General features: G+C 39.9%; 2 protein-coding genes across 10 annotated transcripts; one reads left to right on the top strand and one right to left on the bottom strand.

Annotated features, from left to right (window-relative positions):
* The first annotated feature begins 6,060 nt into the window (after nt 1-6,060).
* Nucleotides 6,061-12,041, top strand: zgc:158260 (uncharacterized protein LOC571389 homolog). 2 transcript variants are annotated; one of them, XM_026930943.3, is made up of 8 exons: nt 6,061-6,647; nt 7,812-8,178; nt 8,873-9,036; nt 9,493-9,661; nt 9,815-9,985; nt 10,948-11,088; nt 11,183-11,260; nt 11,364-12,041. In XM_026930943.3, exons 1-8 carry the CDS (start codon nt 6,592-6,594, stop codon nt 11,463-11,465), a joined length of 1,248 nt encoding a protein of 415 aa, XP_026786744.3. In that variant the 5' UTR covers nt 6,061-6,591; the 3' UTR covers nt 11,466-12,041. The 2 variants fall into 2 exon arrangements, with proteins under 2 accessions (XP_026786744.3, XP_026786746.3); XM_026930945.3 differs by lacking the exon at nt 10,948-11,088 and having other exon boundaries at nt 6,062-6,647.
* On the bottom strand, nt 11,652-27,545 carry LOC113536868 (coiled-coil domain-containing protein 158). 8 transcript variants are annotated; one of them, XM_034298875.2, is made up of 25 exons: nt 27,236-27,545; nt 27,014-27,068; nt 26,640-26,767; nt 26,358-26,542; nt 26,031-26,140; nt 25,605-25,935; nt 24,885-24,961; nt 24,589-24,699; nt 24,212-24,326; nt 23,888-24,007; nt 23,294-23,437; nt 23,075-23,176; nt 22,482-22,766; nt 20,975-21,143; nt 18,659-18,811; nt 16,609-16,721; nt 15,854-16,012; nt 15,312-15,404; nt 15,058-15,207; nt 14,821-14,963; nt 13,690-13,752; nt 13,352-13,419; nt 12,975-13,133; nt 11,905-12,009; nt 11,652-11,811 (listed from the first exon to the last, which is right to left on the bottom strand). In XM_034298875.2, exons 1-25 carry the CDS (start codon nt 27,237-27,239, stop codon nt 11,687-11,689), a joined length of 3,267 nt encoding a protein of 1,088 aa, XP_034154766.2. In that variant the 5' UTR covers nt 27,240-27,545; the 3' UTR covers nt 11,652-11,686. The 8 variants fall into 8 exon arrangements, with proteins under 8 accessions (XP_034154766.2, XP_034154763.2, XP_034154764.2 ...); XM_034298872.2 differs by having other exon boundaries at nt 27,250-27,545; XM_034298873.2 differs by having other exon boundaries at nt 15,064-15,207; nt 27,250-27,545.
* Between the last annotated feature and the right edge of the window lie 363 nt (nt 27,546-27,908).

The raw sequence follows: 27,908 nt of genomic DNA, 5'->3' as shown, positions 1-27,908 counted from the left end.
ACATAGTGTATACACCTCCACAATCTATCTCAGTTCCCAGACCTTTCACATATTCCACAGAACTGCAACCACCCCGACCACTAAGACATGCAGGAATTCTGCTATAGGGACTAAGAATGCAACTATGCATGACCTGGTACGGTTTATTCACTACAAAAGCCTACGGGAGCTTGACATTCCCACTGAGTGGAAAGACTGATATCCAGGCGTTAGCGCCCAGCATAGAGAGCCAGACCTTTTCACCAGATGAGATTCATTGAAGGGTCAAGGCATTAAGTGCAGTGGGAGACTCTGTTGAATTTATGTGCCTGAGATTTTGCTTCATGTTCTCCCAGGAGATCGAGTGACACTGAGGAAAAACGTTCCACAGGAGAGAAAATAAAAATGACACAAATGAGAGACATCATTACCAAGAGACTAAGTACGATTAAATCATTCTGAAACTGAAAACCAAATAAAGACATGATAGCTACTAGGGAGGCAGAGGAGATAGAGCTAACAGTTAATACACTATGTACTACCTTTCCATGCAACAAATGATTTTTTTTTTTTCACTCTATAATTGTACATCCTTCCAGATTTCCAAGAGTTTCCTTTCGGTGAAGCTGACTGAATGTAAATTGTCCTTGTTTTGACCTAAGGTGTGGTGGACTTCCTAGAACTTCAGGCTTGCATTACTTGTGAAACATACGCAGGGAGCTGGCTTTCACAATAAACAGCAAACAAAGTTCTTCAAGCTTGCTTCCAGCTTAATATTTCATTCCATTGTTCTAGTATCATTTCTGACAGTGTAGTTTCTCTTGGGAGAAATTTAGTTTATCCTGTTAGGATTCTTGTGACTGTTGTTCCCATCATTCTAAAAATGACGACTGAATGTGCATCACAACCTGCATCAAAGGTTATCCTTGAGGACACGTTCAAGGTCATTATCATGTCATAAACACGCTCATTTTATTTTTGCCGATTATCACTTATCAAAATAAAATGGTTTACCAGACTGTTGCCAGGAAAGCGCATGGGTGTGCCAACCAGATTTATGTTTAAAAAAGCACACAGTAATTTGTCTTGGTTCATATTTTGTACGAAGGTAGGAAACATGCTGTGCAAAGGAATGGTGAAATATTTAAAGACTTCTTTCCGATGATGAAAACCTGAAGTGACTTTCCAGCATCTAGTGGAAATAGAGCCTAATAATAGTTACATGTTCGGACATACCAGGTTCACGTGAGACTAAATTCACGTAGTTGTGTACAGAATTGCTTAGAAAATGGTGCATAAATATTAGACAGAGTGGCCACGCTCTCAGAGTGGTGGGTTTTCACAGAGTAACACACTGCACACACAGGTGCACATAATGACAAATAAAATATCTTAAGAACAATAGCTGGCAAAATCTGTGCAGTGATTTAAAATGGGAGAATGTTTCTTTGGGGACCGCTTAACATAAGTTCAATCAGATCAAAGGGAATTTGGCAAAACAAGTGGACATTCTGAAAGGAAATTTGGCCATTACACATATCCTTAATTTGTTTTTGTATCTGACCTGAACAGGCACAGGTTATAATATACGTATGTGACTAAAGCAACTGAACACATTAACAAAGCTTATGCTACAGCGCTGTTGATTAATTTTCCATAACACTATAGCCTGACTGTCATTCAAATCACAGATTTATATTAAAGTTTATATTAAAATATGCTAGTGTTTTTATAGTAACTAACTATTCATGTTATTAATATGTATATTATGTTAGTGTTTTTACAGTAACTAATTCACAGGGCCATGTATGATGGACGATCTACATAATTTAATGATAAACAGATAAATAATGTGTTGTTATTTAACAAAGGAAAACATATAATCATTGATATGGTGAAGTTTTCTGTAAGGAGACATGTTTTTAACAGTTATGGAAGGAGTCTCCAGTATCAGCATGTTGTAACAGTCAGTAAGTTTCCCACCATGGGAAAGTGTTCAAGATAGAGGAGTTTCCACTTCCCAGTTTCTCTGTAACATGACAAGCCATGTTTTTTTTTTTTTGTCTCATTAACTTCAAGAGATAGAGAAAAATGAGAGACTGGTGAAGGAATGACTGCTTATAGCTGCTATAATGTAAGTGATAACAGGAAGTAACTTGTCTTGTGGACGTTCTGCAATATTAAATGTAACTTCAGGGCATACTGTTATATGCTGAGCAGCCGAGCAATACATTTTGGTCATCCATAGGTAGTTTTTGAGGATTCATTTAGGGACATGCGCACTATACAGATGTACACGTAATCACAAATAAAATTTCTTAAAAACAACAGTTGGACGAATCTGCTTGTTTAGTTAAATAGACATAATGTACATTAATACTGCACATGCCAAAAGGGAATTCCTCCTGGCATTATTTCAAAACCTACATAAACAGTTTTGTGTGTTGAAAGTGTTGTCACTCTTTCTGCTGTGCCAGATGACCTGAAAAATGTACCAAACACCAGAGAGGCATTCCATTGACCTACTCTCTACCCAGCAGCGAGGCTGTACCTGTCTCAGCTGTAGCAGTGGGTCCTCAGGAGAATAACCCTGTAAACGTTTAACAGTGTCATACATCCCTTTAATTTCCCTGAAGACTGCCTCAACAGAGAAAACTCTCTTTCAGGGGAAATATTCCCATGCATCGAGACTTTTTACTAGCTGTGCAAGCAGTTTTGCATTCTCTTGCATACCGTGCACTGTTGGAATATCGTCTATGAATATTCTGATTAATAGCTTTTAGGATTTCAGGAAGAGTTACTTTATAAAGGCACGATCATCAATTTGCCCAACAGCTAAGCTGATTTTAATACTGCAAAATGTTTGTGAAACTGATCTATGATTAATAATTCGTTAATTCAAATATTTTTTCATGTCAGTTCAGTGACTAACAATTTAGGGTGTGTTCACTAGGCAAGACATTTATCAAACACTTTAATGCACATATTCAGTCTCCTCACATGAACTACTCAGTCCACTGGTTAGAGCTCTAACAAAGCTACACCCTCAGCACACACGCGCTCACACACACACACACACACACACACAATATGCACACATTTCGCTGAAAGTCACACCACCATGAGTTCTGATCCGTTTGTTGAAGGAGTGTGCAGAGCAAATACAGTTAATTTGTATTTACTCTCATGGATGCACTAAGAGTTCACTAGGAGAGGGCTGCACATAAAGAGGAACTAACTTTTACTTAAGTATAATTAAAAACAGAGTTTCTTGCAGGAAAGGTTAGATGTTTTGGACACATTATCAAACATGATAATAAATATAGTATAACGTTATTATGTATACAATAAAACACTATCCATAAAGTCTTTGCTGTTTGTTATATTTAAAGTTATGACAAAGTAAATGCAATTCATAAGAGCATTAAAGAAATACTCCAGTATTTTTGGGATAATATCAGTCCACTATATTTTTATTTGTGCAATGGATTTTAATGTTTCCCTATACTGAGGAAGAATGGAAAACTTGTGTATTACTGGAAACACACTTATCAGGACGTCTACGGGCAGCTTTATAGGAAGCCAATAAACATTTTCGAATATACATTATATGGCCAAAAGTATTTGGACGCCTGACCATGACGTCCATACGTGGGCCTATTCCCAAACTTTTGCCACAGTTGTAATACTGTAGCAATACAATTTCCCTTCACAGGAACTAAGAGGCCCAAACAGGTTCCAGCTCCATGAAGACATGGTTTGCCAAGGTTGGACTGGAAAACCTCAGGTGGCCTGCATACATCCCTGATCTCAACCTCACTGAGCACCTTTGGGAAGAACTGGAACACTGACTGCATGCCACTCCTTCTCACTCAACATCAGTGCCCAACCTTACTAATGCCTTTGTGGCTGAATGTACAAATCCCCACAGCCAGGCTCCAAAATCTAGTGGAAAGCCTTCCTAGAAGAGTTGAGGCTATTATTAGCAGGAAAAAGGGGGGCCAGCTCCATATTAATGCCATGCCTTTGGAATAAGATGTTCAACAAGCACATATGGGTGTCATGGTCAGGTGTCCACATACTTATGGCCATATAAAGTATTTTTTTAAAACCTTCTTTTCATAATTTGTCATTGAATAGTGTAAAGTAAATCTGTAGAATTCATCCTTTCAAGTATTCGGCAGCACTGTGCATTGCTGCCTCACTCCAGGGTCCCTGTTTTGTTACTGTCTGTGTGGCGTTTCTGTGCATGTTCTTCCCATGTCCATGCATTGTGTTCTGAGATTAATTAGCCTCCCTTTCAGGGTGTATTCCCGCCTCATGGCCAGTGCTCGGATCCACCACGACCCTGACCAGGATAAAGCATGTGCTGAATATGTATGAAGATATGAGACTTGTAGAATTTGTAGTTATATGTTACCTACATTGCAAACGTTACTGTGCAGATGGCAGACAATGTGAAAAGCCTGTTTGGAGCCCAACCTAGCAAGGCACTGAGCAACAAAGAACAGTTTGTACAGAATAGTGAGTGATAGCTATCAAGGCTAGTGAGCTAATGAGGGAACCCAACTCAATGCTAGGACTCCAAAAAGTATGAAAACTACATTCACCGATTTCAGCCAAAAAGATGAAAGGAGTCTATCACCAGCTTTAGAGGACAGGATACCTGTATGCCACAAGCTTTTAAGCAGATAGCTCTATATGGTGTACATGAAGTTTGATGTGTATGAACCAAGAAGCAGAATGGGAAAGATCACAGTATGACAGCAGTTGCCACAGCAGATCACTGGTTCACATATCTGGCACAGTTTTTACGCTGGATGCCCCTTCTGACGCAACCCTGGAAGTGCACTGTCTTGGCTGGTTCCCCGGCCAGGAATCGAACACAGGCCATGGCGGTGAGCGCACCAAGGCCTAACCACTAGTCCTCTAGGGACCCACAGTATAACAGCAGTATTTATGGCAAATTCTGCCTCAATAGTTGACTTAGTTGAAAGGTCTAAGTGCTCTAGAAGCCTTACTAGCAAGATATCAACTATACTATCACCCCCATAACAGCTGTGTGACTGACCACGCCCATTCCATATGATTTTTCTTAAAATCATTCAGTACAAGTGGATTGTAGCTAGTCACTGAGAACAATGCTTGAGCTCATAGAATAGTATGAGGTATTGTAGTTGCAAGACACATGTCTACATCAGTGATGAAGCTTGTTTAATCTGAGGAACATTAGTGACAGCGTGTTATAGACCTGTGTATAGACCTGTTGTATAGACTGCTTGTGAACTCAGCACAACTTCAGTGCATGTGAGAGTCCTGTGATCAGGGTGTGAGGAGAACATGATAACAGGGAAAAGAAAGATTTTTTTACAGTTCTTTTTTTCACATAGATCTTGCATTTATGCACTAAAAATGTCAAACATTCTGTTAATGCTGCTACTGTAATAAATCTACTTCCTTTTCTGAAGAACTGTCAAATGTAATTAGACTCAACTTTTTGGCTTCAGCATTTGTTTATGATATATAGTTTGAATTTGTCAGAAGTGATATGCTAGTAGCTTGTGGTTATTCTCTTATTTAACTGAGTGGCTTTTTAAATATACAAATAATATATTAGATATATACATATTTGTATATGAACAATATAGCACGTTCACCTGTCTGGAATATGGTTTGTAAACCATCATGTCAAAAATGGCGTTAAAAAAGTGCTGATGAATTATAAATTTGTAATTCAGTGTTTTATTTTTCAAAAAAGCATACAAAAGACATGAGAAAAGGATTATCCAACAAATTAGTACTCCCTCCCAACCCCAATCACACATCATGAGGAGGTTTCCAGCGCTGAACTAATAATTTCTTTGTGACAGTCATACCAGCTAACCAAAGTTTACGGTCTTTTCCACTTAGAGGAAGTTGAGTATCATATCATGATGATGAATTATAAATTAATATTGGTTAAAGAGCAAACAGAAGCTGCTTTAAATTCCTCACACTGTTGCATCATGGGATGATCTGCGTATATCCTATTACCTCAGCAAGTAATGATTATTGAACTGAACATAATCACTGAACATATACAGGATGGTTTACTAAATACAACACCATGAACCGTGTTCAGTGCCATGGTGGGTCAGGATCCCAGGATCCAGGGTCAGGATCTCAGGAACCCTAGGTGTGATGTGGGATTACACCCTGATGGGATGCCAGGCCTTTCACAGTTGGGGTGGCCAAGGGAGGGACAAAATATTAAGCACCACAAGCTGCAGATTTAAATCCTTGCCACAGCAACATGCTGCAAGATTCCTTTAAATTCCTTGGCTTCCGTCCCAATTCGTGTCTCTTCACCGTTTAGTGCCCAAGTGACTCCACACTAGTGCGCACTTCACCATGTGATTGTATTACAGGCCTCGCGCGCCTCCGCTGCCATAGCAACCGCACGCGCTGATTCGGCTAGTCCGAGTAGTGTAGCAGTGTTAGCCAAACTGAGCGATGTTTTGGAGTGTTTTTTCGTTTTAAAGATATTAGCTATGTCTATGTAGAATATGTCATATCAACGACACAGGTCATATAGATGATCAGTAAAAGCTGACTGGCAACAAAAAATACAAAATGACCGACAGAAGAAGTCAAACTGGACCTGGAGACAGCACTCCTGTTCATCCCTGGTATTGTTCTCCACCCACACTTTCTCCTAACTATGTATCTTACAGCAAACTAGTTTCTATTTACAGTGCAATTTAAATGTGTAGACATGCCAAGCATTTCTTTCTCTCTCAGATGACATTTTTCTTCATCTTGCAAACTGTAGAATTGAATATAACTATATCTATTTTATTTTATCTTATTTTTACTGGTTAAGTTTCTTTGCTTTCAACTTCAGTGTTAAGGGAACAGCTGCTAAGTGAAATGTTGACTCTGATACACATTCAAGGTAAATTTAGACAAACTGCTTTACTTGGTTTGTTAATTATGCATTAACTGGATTATGGAATTTTATAGATATCCATGAGCATCTTCAAATCCTATTCCATTATAAACTCAGTATCTACTGTATTTGGTTTCAGATAGGTTGGGAAAGATGATTGTAGACAAAGCATTATGCATTAAAAGGATCTATGCACTGTTTGTAATCTGTGTTTTCATGTTCCTTCTAAGATATTCCTAGGTGGTTATCAACACATATACTGGATAGTGTGAAAGGGTATACTGAAACACATAGTAGTCAGTATGTAGGTTTATTTAAATATACACTACACAGCCAAAAGTATGTGGACACCTGACCACGTGGTTCTTCCCCAAACTGTTGCCACAAAGTTGGAAGCACACACTTGTGCAGGATGTCTTTGTATTCTGTAGCATTAGAATTTCCCTTCACTGGAACTAAGAGGCCCAAACCTGTTCCAGCGTGACAATGCCCCTGTGCACAAAGTGAGCTCCATGAAGACATGGAGTGGAAGAACTCGAATGATCCGCTTCGAGCCCTGACTTCAACCCCACTGAACGCCTTTGGGATCAACTGGAACACCAACTGCACCCCAGAACTTCTCACCCAACATCAGTACCTGACTTCACTAATGCTCTTGTGGATTTAGCCACAAATCCCCACAGCCATGCTTCAAAATCTAGTGGAAAGTCTTCCCAGAAGAATGGTGTCTGTTATAGTTGCAAAGAGGGGAACTCCATACTAATGCCCATGACTTTGGAATGGGATGTTCAACAAGAACATGTGGGTGTGATGGTCAGATGTCCACATACTTTTTGGCTGTATATACATTTTGATATCATGAACTGAAGATTTCAGCCATAGTTTGTCTTTGGTCTTCTTGCAGGTATAAAGAAAGACTCCGCACTAAGTGTCTGAAGGACCCAGTTCAGAAGCTGAAGCTCTCCGGGGCCCTGAACGGACGCAGATGGCGCTTTTTGACAGCAGGACTTGATGATTTTAGAGATGGCTACCCCGTACCCCATGCGGGGACTTTCACACAGCCCCAGCGTGGAACCGAAGCTGCCATTTTTGGCCTGTCCCGTAAGCCAGAGAAATCACCAAGAAGACGCTTTACCAAAGAGCAGATGTGCTTCTCCAAACAGAACTGCCTACGCGAGACACGCCGCCGATTTGTGGACACAGTGGAGCAGAGCTTGAGCACACACCCACTCGCTCTCTATCCACATTTAGGAAGTGGGATGGCACCTGAGGTAGACTACATGAAACCGATCAAGATGCACATAATATGACACCATCAAAATTGCTTAAAACTAGGCAAAACAGATCTCTGACACTCTTGGTGGGCAGTCACAGGGTCGTCAGAACAAAGATATTCCAAAAAATTGTGTTTTACAATTGCTGGTGTACTTTGTGTCTCAGACATACCAAAGTATGGTTCTCATCCCTTTTGTGTCTGGCTGTGACATCCCAAAAATTTCACAAATGAGCGCACAGCCTTTCCTTGTTGTCAATCTCTCTTTCTGCGTATAACAAGGTGATAAATACTGACAGTGTAAGAGATTTTATGGGAAAGTCTTTCTCAAAACTATCTTTCTAAGTAAGAAGAACAAATAAGGCATTTGATCTTTTTTGTTTCCTTTTGTTTTTTTTAATATATATACACAAGGATGTGAGTCTTTTTTTTTTTTTTTTAACATAGATTTCAGAATTTTTTCATTTAATTTTCAGCACCAGATCGTGTGGTCTTAAATGGTAAATTAAAAGCACGACACTGAACTTTTTAGAGTATGTCATATCCTGAACATTTAAAATGATAATACGCCTTGACAACTTAAAATTAAATGGTCCTCACTATTTAAACAGCAAAAGCAATTAACGCTTAGAACGTACCTAGCTTGCCAAATGGGAAATACTAAAGTCATCTGTTTTGACCTTGTATGTTAGCTGTTCGATGACGTCTTGTCCATCCTGGACCCAGCCATGCACGTCACGATTGAGACACCACTGGCCAAACAAGAGGAGAGTAGCAAAGAAAATGTGGTGCCATGTGAAGGCCATATTCAAGAGACTTTACCAGAGCAGACGATAGAATCACCTAATAGTCCAATGTAAGTGTTCTGTCTATCCAAAAACCTCTGCTTGGCTTGCAGACATGCTCATCTGTTTTTTGTCTAAGGTAAGATAAGCTTATGGAATGTAAGTTCATAAGTCTGGGCGCCCATCAATGTAAGCACTGGACAGCACTGAACGTGCACCTGCTGTATGTCATACATCAGGATTCCTCCTTGTTGTTGTTCCACAGGTAATTAAATGTGTTATAGGACCTTAATCTCCTAACACACGCTGCCCAGCTCTCATGGTTAACTTTATGTTTGTCTTTGTTTCTGTGCTTGCATTCGTGAGCACTAAAACTTGCTGTTTTGGTTTGACTGTCTGCTATATTTATCTTGCAGCTGTTTTTGCTTTATCAGCTGTTATTTTTCTGCCTCACTTGGAAGTCACTTTGCATAAAAGTGTGCCAAATGAGAAAAAGTCTCTAATATGAACCCAAATCATCTCCACAGTCCCAGACAGGATGGGGTAAAAAACTCTACTTCTCGGAATCCCTATAAATTGAAGGAAGTTAAGGAGATCTTTGCCAAAGAAGACCAAAAGACCAAATTGCACTCCACCTCCCTGGATGAAGAAATCAATAGAGTCACCAAGCTCTTCTGTGACTGGGTCACCTCACTGGTCAGTCTGCATTACAGTCATGCATTCAAGACAGAATGGGCCCTCACTGACATTATGATTGACATCCCGTACTGACAGCACTTTTGACACTTTTCCCACATGCAATCTCCTTGTGTAACCTTTTATCAGTGACTATAAGGTTATTTATTTTAGGGTGAGGAGACCAGTGACATCACAGAGTCCACTATCCTGAACCTGTTTGCCAGTGGCTGTGAAAAGAAGCCTGTCTTGACATTCCAAGATGTTGGAGTCAACGAAATCCCAGAGGAGCTGCGTAAAGACTGTTCACACAACCTGCACCTCAAAGACTCAGAGCTGAACAAGGTAACCTCAGTTACAGTAACATAGAAGACACTGTATTACAGCTACCTTTATTTTTACACAATTTGGTCCCAATTAATCATTGCCAGTTCCCATCTGCAAGCTATCTACTGCATGACAGCTACTAATCTAGGAAGGTGGAGCAAAGCCTGCCACTGCATATTTTCAACCCCAAAGGCAGCACCTGGAGAAAAGTGCTAAATTCCCTACTCTGTATAAATAAACTAACATTATTAGCACTGTTTGGTAATAGCATTATTTGGTAGCAGGACCAGTTATGCCATCTTGAGCTGCCAGCCACATATGGCTATGATACTGTTGAGAACTGCTGATAGGGTGAATGCTTGCACCAGTTTGGAGGCCCAAATTATTTGGAGTAAAGTCCTTAGATTGTTTGAGATCAGTGACTGGTAGTGTGCACTGTCTTTCTAGAGTTTTCCATTGTTGTTGTTGAACTTGCACATATGTTTATTCAGTCCATGTACATTGTGTTTTGAACTAAAAAAAATTATATGAGGGTAGATTAAAGGTTGCTGTAAGTACCAAATGTATTACTCATATGGATCAGCACATGCTTTTCAAAAATAGAAAGAGAATGAGAGTAAAGAGTCTTATCCAGAGTGGAGAATAGAGAAAAGGCAGCTTGTACCTCCAGGTAAACTCTGCTCGCGCTGAAAAGTACTGCAGTGGGTATTTTTCATATTTGGGTTCACAAATATATTTGACAATAAAAAAGAGAGTCAATATTTAAATTAAAAAAAAATTATTTAATGAAAAAACGAATAACTTCTTTTTTAGTGTATACACCCCCTTCCCCCCCCCCCCCCTTCCCCCCCCCCCCCCCCCCCCCCCAAAAAAAAAGTTGTTTGCTTGTTATCAAATTTCATTTCAAAATGAAAAAAATATTAATGCAACATACACAAACCTTATTCTTACAATGTGGCCAATTATTCGCTCAACACCAGGTGTATACTCCTAGTCAAAAAAACACATATGGCGCATGGTATTTAAACCCTAAAACATGGAAGAAGCGGCCTGCAAATGAGCCACTGAGAGACCCTTCAGTGACTGAAGATTCTGAGCTTGAGCAGCAGCCCACTGAGAAGGTGAGCGTAATCAGCTAGAGCTACTGAAAGCAGACCAGTAGGCCAATCCATCCTCCAGTCACATGAGGTCTGTTCATTTTTCTCTGCTGAACAGGATGAAGAACTGAAGCAGATTCATGGAGCTCAGGCCTTCAAGCAGTTCATCATCAATAAAGGATTGAGAGTTCCCAGGGTAAAGACAAAGAATCCTATACTGACTCATGAAAGCTGAAAACTAGACTGTTATACACACCATAGCTGAACACATCTGAGATTTATTTATATTTCCTCCACAGTTTCTCAGTTCTGTGTTTTCGGAGGAAGAGCAGGAGAACAGGACCAGAGCGCCAGATGCAACAGCTTCAGCACTGACACCCTCGGGAACTGCCATGCTTTAAATACACCTCAACTATCATCCGTGTGGTGCAGCTAAGCAGTACTCTAACCTGAAACATTATTCATTTAATAAAGAAATTGTAGACAACACTCATTACTATTTTTAACTGTAAAAATCCTGGAAATGTCCTTTATTTAAATTATGAATCTAAATAACTTTTTGTCAGATGATATAATGTAGTCATTTATCAGGTTCATATTCTATTTTTATATGTAAAAGCATTTATTTGCTTTGGATATTAATTCTTCTGTCTTCTGCCTGGTCTAGAAGCTTATCTTTTTTGAATGTTTTTCTCTCTTTGATCCTCCTGCTCATCTTTTCCTGGCTTTTTATCCTCGAGGACATTTCTGCAAAAGTGTCAGATACAAACATGGGAATATAAACTTTCCATGGTACAAGAAAAACACTATAAAATTGCCAAAACTTAGCAATACACCTACCTTTATTCTTTATTTGACAGTCCTCTGCTTTGTTCTGAAGACTCTTCAACTTGTTCTGCTGTTTCATGCATGTCTGCTCTGTTATTTCAGCTTGCTTAATGACAGCTGTTCCAATAAATATATAAGCATATCCTTAATCCTTATATAAAGTCAATATATAAGCAAGCTGTCAGACTAGCAATTTTTAATTGCAAAGTGCCTGGTGGAGATAGTGAACTTACTATATTACTTACATTTAATATTACTTTTGCAAGACATAATTATATATATATATATATATATATATATATATATATATATATATATATATATATAATGTAGATGACTGATGCATAATTACAGAATTAAAAGTCAATAAATAAATAAAGTATACTATAAACAAAAACTATAAACAGTCATTTGGCCAAGTTTAGGAAGGAGTGTTTCACCCAGCTTACACTATACTGCCTAAAAGATTGTGGACACCTCGCCATCACACCCATATGTGTTTTTTGAGAATCTCATTCCAGATTTAGTCCCCCTTTACTGTTATAATAACCTCCACTCTTCTGGGAAGGCTTTCAAATAGATTTTTTTTAGCATGACTGCGGGGATTTGTGCTCATTCAGCCACAAGAGCATTAGTGAGGTCAGGCACTGGTATTGGGAGAGAAGGGCGCAGTCAGTCAGTGTTCCAGTTCAAGATGATCAGTGGGGTTGAGGTCAGGGCTTTGTGCAGGCCACACCAACCTTGGAAAGGCATGTCTTCATGGCTGGCATTGTGCACAGGGGAAAGGAAAGGAACAGTGTTCCAGTGAAAGGAAAGGAAATTGTAATGCTACAGTATATAAAGACATTCTATACAATTGTGTATTTCCAAATTTGTGACAGAAGTTTGGGGAAGAACCACATATGGGTGTGATGGTAGAACATTGCATCTTAAACAATTCAAATACCATTTTTTAATACTAAAATATAAATTAAACTTTAGTCACTCAAATAATGTTGCAAATCAGTTACATCCAGGGTTGAGTTAGACAGTTACGTCTCTAAAAGAGTAGAAATTTGGTTTGGTACAAAGTTAAGACTTACATGTTTGCACAGCAAGGGCAGGGCTTTGTGTCCTGAGGCTACTAGGGATATTGGTAGGAAGGTCAGAGGTTAAGAGGGAGTGTACTGGAGACCTCCGTCCCAGCGCTGCTACACAAAATGAGGTGTAGCAAGGCCGGTCTGCTCTCAGTCCAGCTTCATCTATGAAAACAGAAATAATCACCAACAAAAAGTACATTAACTAAAATCATAGAGAACACAGAATTTTAGATATTATAAAATGCAATCTAAAATTAACTATATCAGCTATATGCCCTTGTAGAAATGTCATGAGTAAAGATTAAGAGGTGGGGCATTTGTTTCTGTAAATGGAAGTGTCCATTTATTAATTTCATTCATCACTACAGCAGTACACTCACTGTTAGCTGAAAAAGCACTGTTCACGTCCTGTTTATTGAGGTTAGGGGCTCGGAGAGGATCTTGCTCACTGCATTATGGCAACACACAGGGCAGCGCAACCATGCATTAATGGCAGTGTGCATTAATAGTGCAACATAGAATGAAGAAAGAAAGGAGTTCAAACTACAGTCAAGTAGGAGGTATTGCCATACAATCATGTGTTACAGAAAAGAGACCGACACAGGAGTGTATCTCACATTAGCAAGCTCCAAGCAATGACTGCAGAAACACACATTCATGCATGGGGAAAATGCAGTGATGACAAATATACACAATCTTAGGTTAGAGATCCTCTCACTTGTAACTGGTACTGGGCCTTGTCTTCCTGCTTTCACCTTCGGTGTTCATGGTCACTTCACCTCTGCATAAATACTGCATTTCAGTCACAACTGATCAAGATATTGCAATAGCATGTGCTTTTTAAATCAAATATAATATAAACTACTGTTGGCAATGTAACATTCTAGTTTAATTAAAGAAATTAGTTAATATTGAATTGCACCAAATAAATTTTGCTTTAAAGGAAAGCCCAGGGTTTTTCAACCTAATCATTTCATTTGGGTGATTACCACAGACAAGAATTGACTCATTTCCCTGTACTGAGAAAACAAAACCCAAGGGCAGTTGTTAAGGAAGTCATTCGGGATTGCTCTTTAGAGATCTAAATCTATATCTGTATTTCTGTAAAGCTGATTAGTGATAATGTCCATTGTTAAAAGAACTATATAAATTGAGTTTAACTGAATATTCAAAACATGTATTATTGTATAATTTCTCTATGAATCCTTCAGTCGCAAATAAGCTCGACATCTATAAAATGCATTCTCTCAGAGATGGGACTACTTTTTAGAGAGGGAAGAATTGTGATTACATTCAAATCCACTATTATTGGCCCGTCACAAAAATGAGCAAAGACTGATATATAAAATATATACAGCATGCAACAAGTGATATTATGGAGATGTCGTCCTGTTTTATTTTAACACAATATTTTTCAAACAGAGATGTTTCTTAAGTAGTGCATTTTCTTCTGCAAAAGAGTATTGCTTCATTTTTGTCTCAACTTCAAATATTTATTGTTGTGTTATATTGTTGATTGTGACAGTAACAGTGGAAAAATACAGGCATGTAACTTATTAATTTGTTGCCCTTGGACTTAAAAGTGAGTTTTTAAACAGGTTTCCCATGACCTTCTCATTATACAGAAACTTTCTCAGTATGTGGAATTATACCTACACTACAGGTGATGTGGCTAGAAATTGTTGGGGGGAAAAAAACACTGGCGTATTCCTTCTATATGTTTTGTCACACAGGTTATTTAATAAGACACATGCACCCTTCTTTGCAGTAATAGATTTCTGTCTCCTAGCTTCTCTTATTACAGTTATAGAAAAGTTCCATAATGAATGATATGAGACAGAACTCTTACTTTCTGCTCCTGGGTGTTTCTTCAAATCTCCTGGAGCTGGTGTACATGGTGTCAACGCTCTGCTCCATATCGATCACACTGCGTAGCTCTTTAACCAGGCTCCGCAGCTCCAGAACAGGGCTACACCTCTGGCCTATGTTTAACTGGACGCAGAGAAAGAGACAGAGAAGAGAAAACACACTCCAAATTATTCTAATGGTTGTTAAGTTCAGTATTTGCAATTGTAAGGATTTATACCTCCACCTGGCTGGGAGAGTGAGCTTGAAAGGGCACTTGTGCTGGAAGTGTAGGGCTGGTGATGGGCGATCTGTGGATATTGTTTGTAGCTTGTAAGTCTTGTCCCTGCTCACAAGTTCTGGCACTTGTGGATCGTAAGTTCTGGCCCTCCTAGACAAGATATACAAAGCAGTATTGTATTGTTGAACACTGTGATAGTAATGATAGCAATCACTGTTAGCACAGCTGAATGGAATTCTCAGTACAAAGCATACCTTCAGCTCTAGAGTATGCTGGAGTTTCAGCCTCATGATCTCTTGCTGCTGTTTCTGAATGTACTCTTGGCATTCTGCAAAACTGTCAGACATCTGGAAGAGATGAAGCATAATAGTCATGGGATATAAACCCTATACTGCAGTTTTCAGTAAGGCTGTCAGAATGAATTCTCATATTAGGTATTCAAAGGTGAAATTTCCTAATGCAAGTTTATCAAAGAGGTGTGTCCAAAAAATGTTTTTGACCAAACCGCCTGTTGATATATGAAAATGGGTCTGAATAAATACATGTATAGTATAATTTTTCACACATCATTTTTAATTATGTATCTATATTCTAATTAAATTATTAAATAATGCATCCTAAAACGTATATTACATGTAAAGCAATTAATTCACAATGATCAAAAGGCACTCTTTGGAGTCACTCTTTTTTTTTTTTTTTATTTGCTGAATCTCCAATAGTTCTATTGTGGTATGCTTTACGTGTATTGCAATATTCCTGCATTCAATTTAAAGCACTCTGTGAGATTTAAGAGAACCTTGTGCAAAGCTGTGTCGAGCCGCTCAATTTCGCTCTTCAGCAGATTCTCCTTAGTATGGTAAGCCTCCAACTCAGTTTCAAGCCTGTTCCTTCTGTCCCTCTCAAAAAGCAGCTCCTGTGCTTGATGTTTGCTCTTCATCACCTGGTAGTTCTTCTCCTGAGAACCCAACAACCCACCCACAGCATCTGGGTTAATCTCACTTATTAAAAACATTATATCCAAGCATGATATAGATTAATCCAAACATGGCATGCATACTGCAGAGGTCATCTACTCACTTTTCCAGAAAAAAAAAAAAGTTAAGGAACCAAGTGTTTTTTTCTACTGAAGACCACACAGAATAGGAAAAAAAACAGAATAGACTGATTTGTTGGGGCAGTGTTTATGCATTAAAAGCAATATTGCGCTATTTATCCCTTCAATGATTGGCCTTTTTGCCAATTTAATTTTGCTACAGCTAATGTAAGATGCTTAACCAAAGGGCTGAGCAGAGAATGGGACAATGTTAATCCAAACACTTCTTTCATGTTGCACTATACAAATGCATTATTGTGTGTTGTAATGATAATGGAGATGCTATTTCTGTCATCACTGTGACTATTACAGTCATCTCTCATGTTGGTGGAAAGTGAACTAGCAGTAGAACCCAATGTTATACTAGCTCCTGTTTGAGCCAGTTCTTATTTCTAACTGTGCAGTAGGAAAATGCCCGCGGTGAGTTTGTCATTGCAGCTGCTGGTAAAGTGCTGTACCTGAGTGAGTTTTTCTGTGGTCTCCTCCAGCATTTGTACACGGCTCTGGAGTAAGTCAACCTGTTCTCGCTTGGCAGTGATCTGCTTCTGTATGCCCAAGGCAACCTTTAGACCTGAAAGACCACATATAGCCCCAACAACTTATTATCGAAAATATAAAGACCTTATATGAGCTTAGACGCATTATCAGGGAGTTACTAAAGGTATTATACCTGTCACTGAAGACACTGAGATATGTATTATTCTGTTAATTTTGGTGTATGGTCCAAATACACCAGGAAAATCTGTGATTTAAACTGGAACCAACGTTCAGAATAGCTGTTTCACATGACCTGAAGAAAGTGAGTTAGCAGCTACAATGTTACGTTCCTGCCAGCGATTCAAAGGATGCTTTGTCTAGCTTCTCAAAAGACTGAAGCTTGCGTCATATGGGACCACATTGTTCCCATTCTCTTCACAAGCGCCTATGTACCATGCAATAACACAAAAGCAATATAACAAATAGCCTTATAGAAACTAGACTCTAGTGGTCAGGACCTACCCAATACAAACACAATGCTTTCCAAAGCATTTAACACTACACAAGTTCTCGTTGTAACAATCATACCATGATGACGTAGAGCAAATGAACAAATGGCTGAACAGCAGAGTCGGATTACATTGTCACATGACGGAAAAACACATGGAAGAATAATGGGAGGAAGCTAGTGCACCAAGATACTCCAAAACTAGCATCCCAGTATGTAGCCTTCCTGCTATTCTCCAGAACTGAGGGATAATGAAGGGAAGGCTACACACATGACCATATTCCTTAAAGAAGCCGAATGAAACCACAGGGTCAGAGTCTTCCACCTATTATTTTAACCTGACCCAGATCTCACCTCACTGAATGAACACTGTAAATTACCTTCTCACAAAAAAGACGGCAGATTATAAAAACATCCTCTCCCTTCAAGCATGGGCTGCTCTCGCTGGAGATGGAGAGCTATATTTGCACGTGTATACATTAACACTTCCTATACATTCTTTTCCCAGGGCTTTGATAGTTCTACAATTAGAAAGTGATCCTATGGGGTCAGCGAGTGCCAACTTGGCTCCACTGTTTCCCCATTGTGTTTCCCTCATTGTAAAGACAAAAGCTGGCCTAATTGAAAATGGCCATTTTGTTTGTGTTTAATCAGTAATTGGAAATTTCAGAGAGAGTCTGCATAGCTGGTTCCCACTCCCTTTTCATACTGGGACTGCAGACAGTGACTGAATTCAGTTACATTTAGTTACAGTTAACTGACTTACTCTTAAACTTACTGTGCAGGAGCATGCTGTATACTGTTTTTGTTTTTTTTTTTTTTCATTAGATAAAGTGAGCACCATAATAAAATCTAAATTAAGTTACAGCAATCTCAAATTGAAATTAAAATTGATGGCAGATATTTTACTACAATGATAACTGGAAGTACACAATTTAAACAAGCCAAAAGTAAAATTAAAATTGTAAATTCAATTGTAAATTGAATCAATGATAATAAAAGTAATGGCAGGAGACAGAGGTAAAGGCACCCCCATAAGATCACATTAATGTAATAGCTTGTGCCATTTTACTCCAGAGTGTTCCATTTTGAACAACATATCTGTTCACAGACTTTGAGGATAACTGATTCTGCATATTGTTAATGGACAACCTCACTGTGCTGTGGTCTGTGCTTAAAGCTATCAGGTAATGTGAAGTGCCTCTGTGTCCATAATTCACGACTCGGTCTAGTTGATTCAACCTATACCCGTCAATCACCTCATCAGCCATACCCTGATAAATATCCAATATCTAAATATTGGGAGAGCGGTTAATATGAAGACAGCTCTTAGGACATAATTGCTATAAAAATTATTGGAACTTGAAAATTAGAGTAATAATTTGGCACTGTTCAATTTACTGATATGGTGTGGGAAGGGTTGAAAGACATTTTGCTTCACTTTTTACCACTGTAATGTTGCATTATATATGGTGTACCTTATATACAGTATTTGGTGTGTGTGTGTGTGTGTGTGTGTGTACCATGTTCATCAGCACCCTCCAGTGCTTTGAGGGTGCTCTTAACCTGCTCCAAGTCATTTCGGATGTTATTACGCTGGGCTTTTAGCTTGCTGTTCTGCCATTGCAGCTCCTCGGTTTTCTTGCTGTGTTCTTCTCTTAAGGCCTCCTGTTCTTCTAATAGAGAGAACCAACAAAATGCCAGCCATTACTACACAAACTGCTAGTTACATATGTAAATTTGGTAACTGTTTGTAGGCATGTGCATGCATGTCGAGACCATGTCAAAAATGTTGCGTATACTGCATATTTGCCATAGATACCGCTGCCATACATCCAGGGTCATCACTAATGTGGTGAATGGTGGTTTTGTGGGGGGGCCCACAAAATTCCAGTCTACATTCCATAGGCCCCTTACTATGACCAAATTGTTCTATGCATAATAAGCTTAATTTTCCAACCAATAACCTCCTCCAAAAATGGTTTACGAGTGGAGGGGTCTACACCATTAACATTTCAGGTGGCCCAAAATGCCTATGGCCCTGCATACATCCATCTTTCCCTGAAACCTTCTTGCCAAGCCAGAGCTGGTTCCTGAATGACAAGGAACTCTGGCGGTTCCTTGAGAGAACCACAGTTACAAATGCAACTACTGATGACTAGTGAAAACAGTAGTGTGAACCAAGGTCACGCCAGCCATCAAAAGCCACAAGCAAGACTCTGTGGCCTAGATGCTGAAATCTATATGCTAATGCCAGTTGTGGGCTAGAGCATCAGGGCATCCTGTCCCAGACGGCTGTCCAGGTCTGCTAGAAAGAAGCACAAACAACAACGTGTTGACTTGGGACTTGCAAAGAAGTGCGCTGCACCAAACCTATCCTAGATCTGGGCTACCACTTCTGGATGCAGACATCACTCCTCTGGACATATGTATGATCTCAACAATATGTCTGTCACACCATTCTAGAGGAGTTACTCTCACAGGCTAGCTGTGAATGGGCCCACCTGAGAACATTCTGTGCAAGGAGAGAGCACCGTCGCACCTTCCTCCAGGACTCCTGCTGTTAGGAATGCCCTGCATCTAAACATGCCCCTTTACCTGAGAGAGGGACACATTTCTGTCAATGAGATGTCCAGCCATAGACAGATAAGCCACTTCTGAAATGCCCATAGACACCAAGCCTAGGGGAATCACTACTGCCATCATTAGTCCTAGCTTCCTCCACAGATACCAATACCACACATGGTAACCTTACTGGATCTGACTAGCAAGCATAGTAATATCCACAACACACTGGGGTGATGAGTTGACTAGCATTCTTAGTGAATCTAGCCTTATGCTGATTAACTGTGTAGCCTGCTGTACACAGTGTTAGGGAGCAAATTTTTGAGCTCACTGTGAGACCCAGCACTGTAACATGGCTGATGAGAGTGAATGCGTCATGTATGGCCTGATTCTTTGTGGGGGCCAATAGGAGCCTACGAGAAAAAAGGGGTAGGTTGTGAGGAGAGAAAACTCCAACCCCAGAGATGTGGATTAGTGGAAATCCAGCTAATTTTGCAGGCTTAACATTACACAGTGCGTGATATGTGGAGAATATTCAGGGGAGAAACCAAGCCAGCAGAGAAGAGATGACAGGAGGCTATCCCCAGCTTTGGAGGAAAGGTCACCTGTAGTTCCAGCCATGGTCAGAAACTGATAAGCGAATAGGTCCATATAGTGTACCTGTAATTAGACATGCACACAGGCACAATGAAGGAAAAGATGGCCGTGTGACAACAGTATTTATTGAAAATATGCCTGCCCGGCTACCTCAGTTGGTAGAGTACGGGACTCTTGATCTCAGGATCAGGGCGCTAACCCCAGCCACTGGGGGGTGCACAGACTAGTGTACTCTCAGTGCCAGTCCCAAGCCCAGATAAACGAGGAGGGTTGCATCAGGAAGGGTATTCAGCGTGAAACCTGTGCCAAATCAATGTGCGTACAATGGAAGGTGATCTGCTGTGGCGACCCCTAACGGGAGCAGCTGAAAGAACAACAACAACAAAAACAACAACAACCATTCCATACGCCACTATGTGACTCTGTTGCAAGGTCTCAGCATGCATTCACATGTGCACACGGGGTATCCAGACGTTTCACACTGCCCCTGGCGATGAAGTGAAATAGAAACACCATTCGAAATCGATAAGTCAGAATAAACTAGGTTCATACATGACTAGGTTCCACAACACATATTCCCTATGATCAGCAATTTGAACAACAAATTCAGTTTAAATCTCTAAATGTACATTTCTAAGTAGTACATCTAGAACACTCAGATGGGTATTTCTCTTTACGTTTGAGTTGATCTAGCTTCTTGCGCTGGCTCTCCAGCTCAGCAGTCATCTGCTGTTTCTCCAGAGTTAGCTGGTGGAGGCTGCTCGTTCTCTCTGACAGGGCTGCCCGCTGCAGGGTCTTCTCCTGCTCCACAGCACTCAGCCTCAGTTCTGCTTCCAGCAGGGCAGCCTGTTCACACAGACAAGTTATCACATATGAATAGACCAAAGGTTTGTATTCTTCATCTCAGCAGTTACAATTCTAGGTTAGTGACCATAAGTGGAATGTTGTGTGTTCAGATCCTAGAAATGACTGCCCAACTTCCTTCCAAAACACCTTACCTACCTCTTGGGCCAACATAAAGATAACAAAATTAAAACAGAATATACAACCAAACTCTACCACAAGAACAGTGGCATACCAAACAACGTTAAACATGTGTAAAGTGGTGTGTAAAGGTGCAGCTTTTAATTTTTTAGAGCCTCCTGCTGCCTGTGAGACAAACCTAATGGCTCTGAAAAGCCTGGAATGAAGATCCATTGCATGGCAATATTGGGATAATAACCCAATCCTATCATTTTTGGAAGGTATAGTTGAAATTATAATTATTATGGGTGTAGAAACACTAAATCTCTCACCCACAGTAAATTACAGTTTTTGAACATAAAACAATAATCAGTTTTGAAACTAAGGAAATAATATGAATGTCATGAATATGGTTCATTATACACACTGACCGTGTCACAACAGATTTGTGCAATTCTTGTGTAACTGTCCAAATAGGGCATAAGTAGTTTTGTCTGACGCCTGAGTACAGATGTGTGCAATTTTGGTATTAACTTCTTACTACACACACATAACTCAACTCTAAATATGGCCCAATGGCCACAGGTCAGTGAGATGGTGATTAACAGAGACAGGGGCACAGCTGCTATTGGCAAAGAAGTAAGTGGGGCTAGCTGATGTGATATCATTGAACTTTAACATTCCCAATCTGATCCTGGGTTCTGGTTACTGCATTGTTTTTCATGTTCTCCCTGTGTCCGCAAGGGTCTCCTCCTGGTTCTTTGGGTTCCTCCGACCTCCCAAAACCTTGCTGGTAGGTGGACTGCCTACTCTAAATTGCCTCTAGGTGTGAAATTGTGTGCGCATGATGCCCAGCGATGGACTTTGTACCCAGTGTTCTGGGATGGGCTGACCAGGGTAAAGTGACCCTGACCAGAATAAGGTGCTTAGTGAAGAGGAATGAAAATGAACAATAAGTGAATGAATGAAAAATAAATGCTCTCTAAAAATGAGAGTAACTATAAAAATGAGAAAAGTCTATTTCATATGAAAAAAAAAAAAAGTTGAAAAATGGTGTGCATTTTCCCTTTGCTACACAAGAATATTAAGGTACTGTATATTTCTTTCATATCAACCAGCACTAGTCTTAAATAATAAGTAGATATGTATTTAATGTAATTCCAAAATTAAATAAAAAACTTAAAATCATGGATTATTTTTTAACATTCTCTATAGGTTTACCCTCAACTGCTGGTTGTCCAGCCGGAGCTGCTCGAGCTGCTCGGTCAGGCTCTTCCTCTCCTGCTGCAGGGCCACCAGAGGCCTCATGAGCAACTCGCCACTCTTTTTTCCATCTTCCAGCCTGAGCCTCAACAGCTCCACCTCAGTCTGTAGTGCCTGCACCTGTGTGTGTGCCTCTTCCAGCTGAGCCCGGCCCTGTTGCACTTCTTGCTGCTTCAGTGGAAGTTCTGCATCCTGTTTGTCCAGCAGAGACTGTAGCCTCCTGACCTCCCCACTGCTCTTCTCCTGTGTTGTAAAAATCATTCCACACAGCATGTGGATTCACATGTCATTTCATACAAATCATTCGACACTGTGCTTGGAAAGAGTGTGTTGTTTGGCCACATGCCTCATTGTACTAGTGTAATTCCTAATTCAGTTCTGACTTAAGTGGTTCCAGGTGGTAAGCTCTTAAAGCGATTATGATCATTTCTACTTTATAAGATTTGGAATACCAACAGCAGAGAAAGCCAAAAACAATAGCTGAAAGTAAGATTTACTTCAAATTGATCAAATAAGATTATAACAAATACTAGGAAAGCCTGTTTTCTCACATGCAAACACATGGTGATTTTGTTGGCCTGCTCGAGCTGCTGTATCTCACTACGAAGCTGCTCTAGCTCTTCTTGTGCCTCTTGCTGCTCTGTATCTGATAACTTAAATAAAAAAGTACTGTCAAATGGTGCAAGCATTTGCCTCACCCTAAATCAGGCCACAAGGCTTCAAATGTTCAGACTAAGGTAATGTACATACACAGCAATTTTCCTACTGACCGGCATGTCCAGATGTCTCTGGTACTGCTCTCTAAGAGATCGGACGAGATTCTCAAGCTGCTCGACTTCAAGGCTGCGCTGCTCCAGCTTGTGCCTCTGCTGCCGCTCTAGGCACAGCTCCTCTGCAGTCTGACGGAGCTCTGTCTGGGATGGTGTGGTACAATTTTTGTCATGTAAACAACTGTACCACACCATACCAATTTCTGTATTTCGCTCTGAATTTCACTACAGTGTCCTGCACTGTGCTGTGACTGAACTCTTTTCATTTATATAGAAACTACTTTATCAGTTGCTGCATGCAGATTAAGTGAAGAGCAGAGGGTACTCAGGAATTGGAATAATTTCCCCAAAATACTGGGCAAAAAAATGTGATCAAGAAAGATCATCTATAGTTTATCTGTGTTTATAAAAATCTCTGTTTGGGGGCCTTACACAACTTGTGGTTTGTCTATAAGAAGAATTGCCATTATATCTAAAATTTGTCAAACTGATGAAATGTGTTTCTGAGAAAGCTTGAGTTTCCATGAAACAGTCTGTAAAATGTATGTCTGTTCTTCTGAAGTGAAATGTGCTTTAGGGTTAAACATGTATTACTGTAAGTCGGCACAGCTGGGTGTCCAGTTCCTCAGCTTGCTGGAGCGAGAGGTCTCTCTCCCTCTGGACCTGCTCTGCCTGCGATTTTGCTTGAGCCAGCGCCTCCTCCAGAACACTGACCTAATCGAGGAGCCACAGGTTCACTCCCTTTCCAAGACAGCACCACATTTTTTTAGCCTCCACATGCTTGTTTGTTTCACAGAGCATATGGAGGATGCTAAGAAAAACGTCATGTGTTTATCATATATTTTGCTACAGAAGAAAATACACCCAGCTTCTGAAATCTTGTTGCGTAATGATTTTTAAAAATTGTTCATGCATTACCTTAGCTGTGTAGCTCTTCTGTTTCTCCAGCAGGTCTGAGCGTAATGTGGAGAGAGCACGCTCCATATCACTCTTCTCTGATTGGTGCAGTGAGGTTTGGCTTTGGAGCTGTTGTCTTGCATGAACACAAAACAGAGATCAGTTGAAAATACAAACTAGTTATTTATAGAACGAGTCTGGGTGAAGAGGTTCTGCATAGCGTTTAAAAGTGGTTTTAGTTGTTTTGACCTGATTCCTCTGGAATACATAAAGATCCATTCCTGCTTTTTTGAGCTAACCATTTAAAATGTTATTGAATGCATTGACACTTTAGACACAACTAAATTCTTAAAGCTTTAGGCCCAGTAGAGAGTGTGATATATTAGCATGACTCTTACTGTAATACTTCCAGCTGGTGTTGCAGGCCATCTGCATTAGTCTGAGAGCTATTCAGTTTCTCAGTCAACATCGCCACCTTCTGCTCATGACTGGTAATGAGTTGCTCCATTCTTTAAAAAAAGCAATAGCACACGTTCTCATATCAGCATATTGCACTTAGGCAGACAATCTTCCACAACAGTACAGTTAAAAATTGAATCTAAATACATAATGTGTCACTGTGTTAATGGTTAAATAATAAAAAAATTAAGAGTTTCATTTAAACCCTAGTCACATGGAGGCAAAATGAACATACCTTTCCTTATACTCTTGTAGAAGAGACTCTGTTTTGCCTTGACCCTGTTCCTTCAGGTCTTTCAGTTGTCTCTCCACCTTATAAAAACCAACAAACAATTAATCATGATAACTTATCAACAGTTACTTGGCTAAGTGGTTCACCTAATTAAGTTGGCATCAATTAAGTTGGTTGAACACTAACTAATGGTGGCACACATTTTGTATTTTGTCTCCTCACATTCCATTAGTTTTCAGTAAAATATATGCTTTGATGCTGCTGTTGGATTTGGGATCAAAACCAATGATGTGGACCAATAACAATAAACTAATCAGGACAAGGAGACATGTCTACCTGCTTGTCAGCCATGTTCCTTGTCAATTTAGAAAGCTCCCTCTTTTGCTCTAGCATTCAGGTATCCTTTAAATGTGTTTTGGTGGCCTGGATTTGGAGACAACACTGCAAAGAGGAGCCTCCTTTGAATTTTTAGATTCAGACCAGCTAGCTTCAGATAACTCAACAAAATCACTGACTGTTCCTTTATCATTCATTTTCAAGAAGCACTTTATCCTGGTCTGGGTCATGGTGAATCTAGAGTGAATCGTAAGACTCTGACGTACAGCTAGGGGCAATTTGGAGTAGTGAATTCACCTACAAGCATGTTTTGGAAGGTGTGAGGAAGCCCGAGAACCCAGAGGAAACCCAGCAAATAAAAAAGGCACCTACTATTAAATGACATACCATTTGCAGTTTCTCCTGGAGGCCACGGTTGTCATTCTCCAGGTCTTGTAGTGTTTTCTCCACTGCATCTCCTAGAAGAAGCTGGCTAGGGCTGAAGGCTCTGTCATAGCAAAGACGGCAGCTTTTTCCACTGCGCGTCTCATAATCTGAAAGCCTGGTGAAGATGTCCTGCAGCATTTGTGCCATCATCTCTTCTCTCCTGCTTAAAGTCTTCACTCTGTCCTCAGCTTCCATCAGTTTCTGGCCTTCTGTCTGCTTTAGCAAGTGCAGCTCCAGCTGAGCTGCCTGTAGCTGCTCCATTAGTTTGGCATGTTTCTGAGATTCCTTTAGTCTGTGAAAAGATATTATGGCATACAGTATATAACATAGAGAAGTGTTATAGTTTTGAACTTTTTAAATTACACATTTTAGTCTTCAGTCTCCTACCTTAAGTTTACCAAGACGTCTCTCTCAGTTTGACTTTCTTGCAGTTTGTTCTCTAATTTGATGATGGACTGACGGAAATTAAACTTCTGCAGTTCGTGCAGCTCATACGTCTGAAAAGGCATCACCATTGGATGACACATACACGTTTGCATGTCATAAATAATATGAAAAGAGCCAGTCTGCTTTCAGCATCTTTGCACACTACTTTCACACTACACTGATTTACCATAGACTGTTCATGCTGTGATTTACAAAAAAAAACAAAAAAAAAAACTGTAAACTTTTTTTCTCTGCACATGCAGAAGACTAAACGCTCTGGCTACTGACCTCTCTCAGATGCTTTTGGAGGTCTGAGACTTGCTGTGAATAGTCCTCTAGCGCACTTTGGAGAACATTCCTGCCTTGGAAATTCAGACAACTTGCTCCATTCACATCCACATCATAGTTTATGGAATGGATGTAAGATTGTTGGCTGTTAACTCCAAATTCTGGAGATCCCTCTGATTCGTGATCTACAAGGAGTTCACATGCAATTACTGCAGCTGTAGGTCTAGGTAACAAGTTAAATTGGACAAGTTAAAGACATGCTAGCCGGGGTAATATTCTCACCTGTAGAAATATGATTTCCTGACACTTCTGTGTTGCTAAGACCCATTCTTTCCAAAGTGAGTCTCGTGGCTTGTTCAACCTCTTCCTGAAGCTTCTGGGTCTCTTTGGTTCTTCTCTCCAGCTCCTCACTGTAATGTGCAGGATGTTGATCATGCTGTTGTTGACTTTGCTTAAAACTGAACTCAAAGAGCTTCATTAAAAATATTCAAAGAGCTTCATTTTAATGAAGCTCAAAGAGCTTCATTAAAACTACCATGGGTGACTCTACAGTCTGTTACATCATGTGATAATATTTACATTCAACAAATGGTTTTGTAAGGGTGAAATAACTTACAGTTACATTATTCCTCACCAGTATTAATAGTATTTAATACCTGAGCATTGCCAGATTGATGATGTGCTTCGCTTCCATTCTCTCTTCACAACAACCTAAAGTGAAGACTCAGGTTTTACAATTAAAGTCTAATTGTAACTGATTTATAGTTAGACATTTATCTAGCTAAGTTTGTTATTATCCAAATATTATTGCTGGCTTCATGGCAAAGCTTTAAATAAATAACCGAGGCAAATTAACTCCATAAGCAACACAGGCTTACACATTACAGCTTACTTGACCGAGTAACAGCGCGAGCGGTTTCTCCATTCAAACATCCTGACGCGCTGTGCGACACTTCCGGTGTGTTACTGCCGTCATTCTGTGGCTCGAATGACATTCTACACTTATCCTTCATTTATCCTTAAACTCATAGCTCACAAACTGAAAACGATACTAAACACATTAAATAGGTCCTCGGTTTGTTCGGTGCTAGACAACCTGCCTACGAAGCACCTAACGTAGCTAACTTAGCTAGCACACGCTGCTCCAACCTGAGTAAAGAAGCCGTTGTCATCACCAAGGCAACGGCGCTTAACTGTAGCCGAATCCAAAATGGCGCACTATCAGCTAAGTAGTGCACTATATAGGGTGCAGAAGCCATTATATCATACCCTATGTAGTGCACATGTCTAGGAACCAGGGAGCCATGTGGAATCCGCGACGGTAACTGAGTACATTCACATTCAAAAGGTAGTATGTATATACAGCATTCACAATCAAAGTAGTAAAGATAGATAGGTAGATAGATAGATAGATAAGCCAAAAAAAAAAAGTAATTGAAAATGTAATAATATTACAAAAGTAATTTTAGTCATCCTTATTCCTACAAAAATAAATAAACCATAATAATAATAAATGCTGTGTTGGTTTTGGTTTGTTGTGTTCATGTTAAG

This window comes from Pangasianodon hypophthalmus, chromosome 24 (assembly GCF_027358585.1).
Source record: "Pangasianodon hypophthalmus isolate fPanHyp1 chromosome 24, fPanHyp1.pri, whole genome shotgun sequence".
Lineage (NCBI taxonomy): Eukaryota > Metazoa > Chordata > Actinopteri > Siluriformes > Pangasiidae > Pangasianodon > Pangasianodon hypophthalmus.
This window is presented reverse-complemented; position numbering and strand designations above follow the sequence as displayed.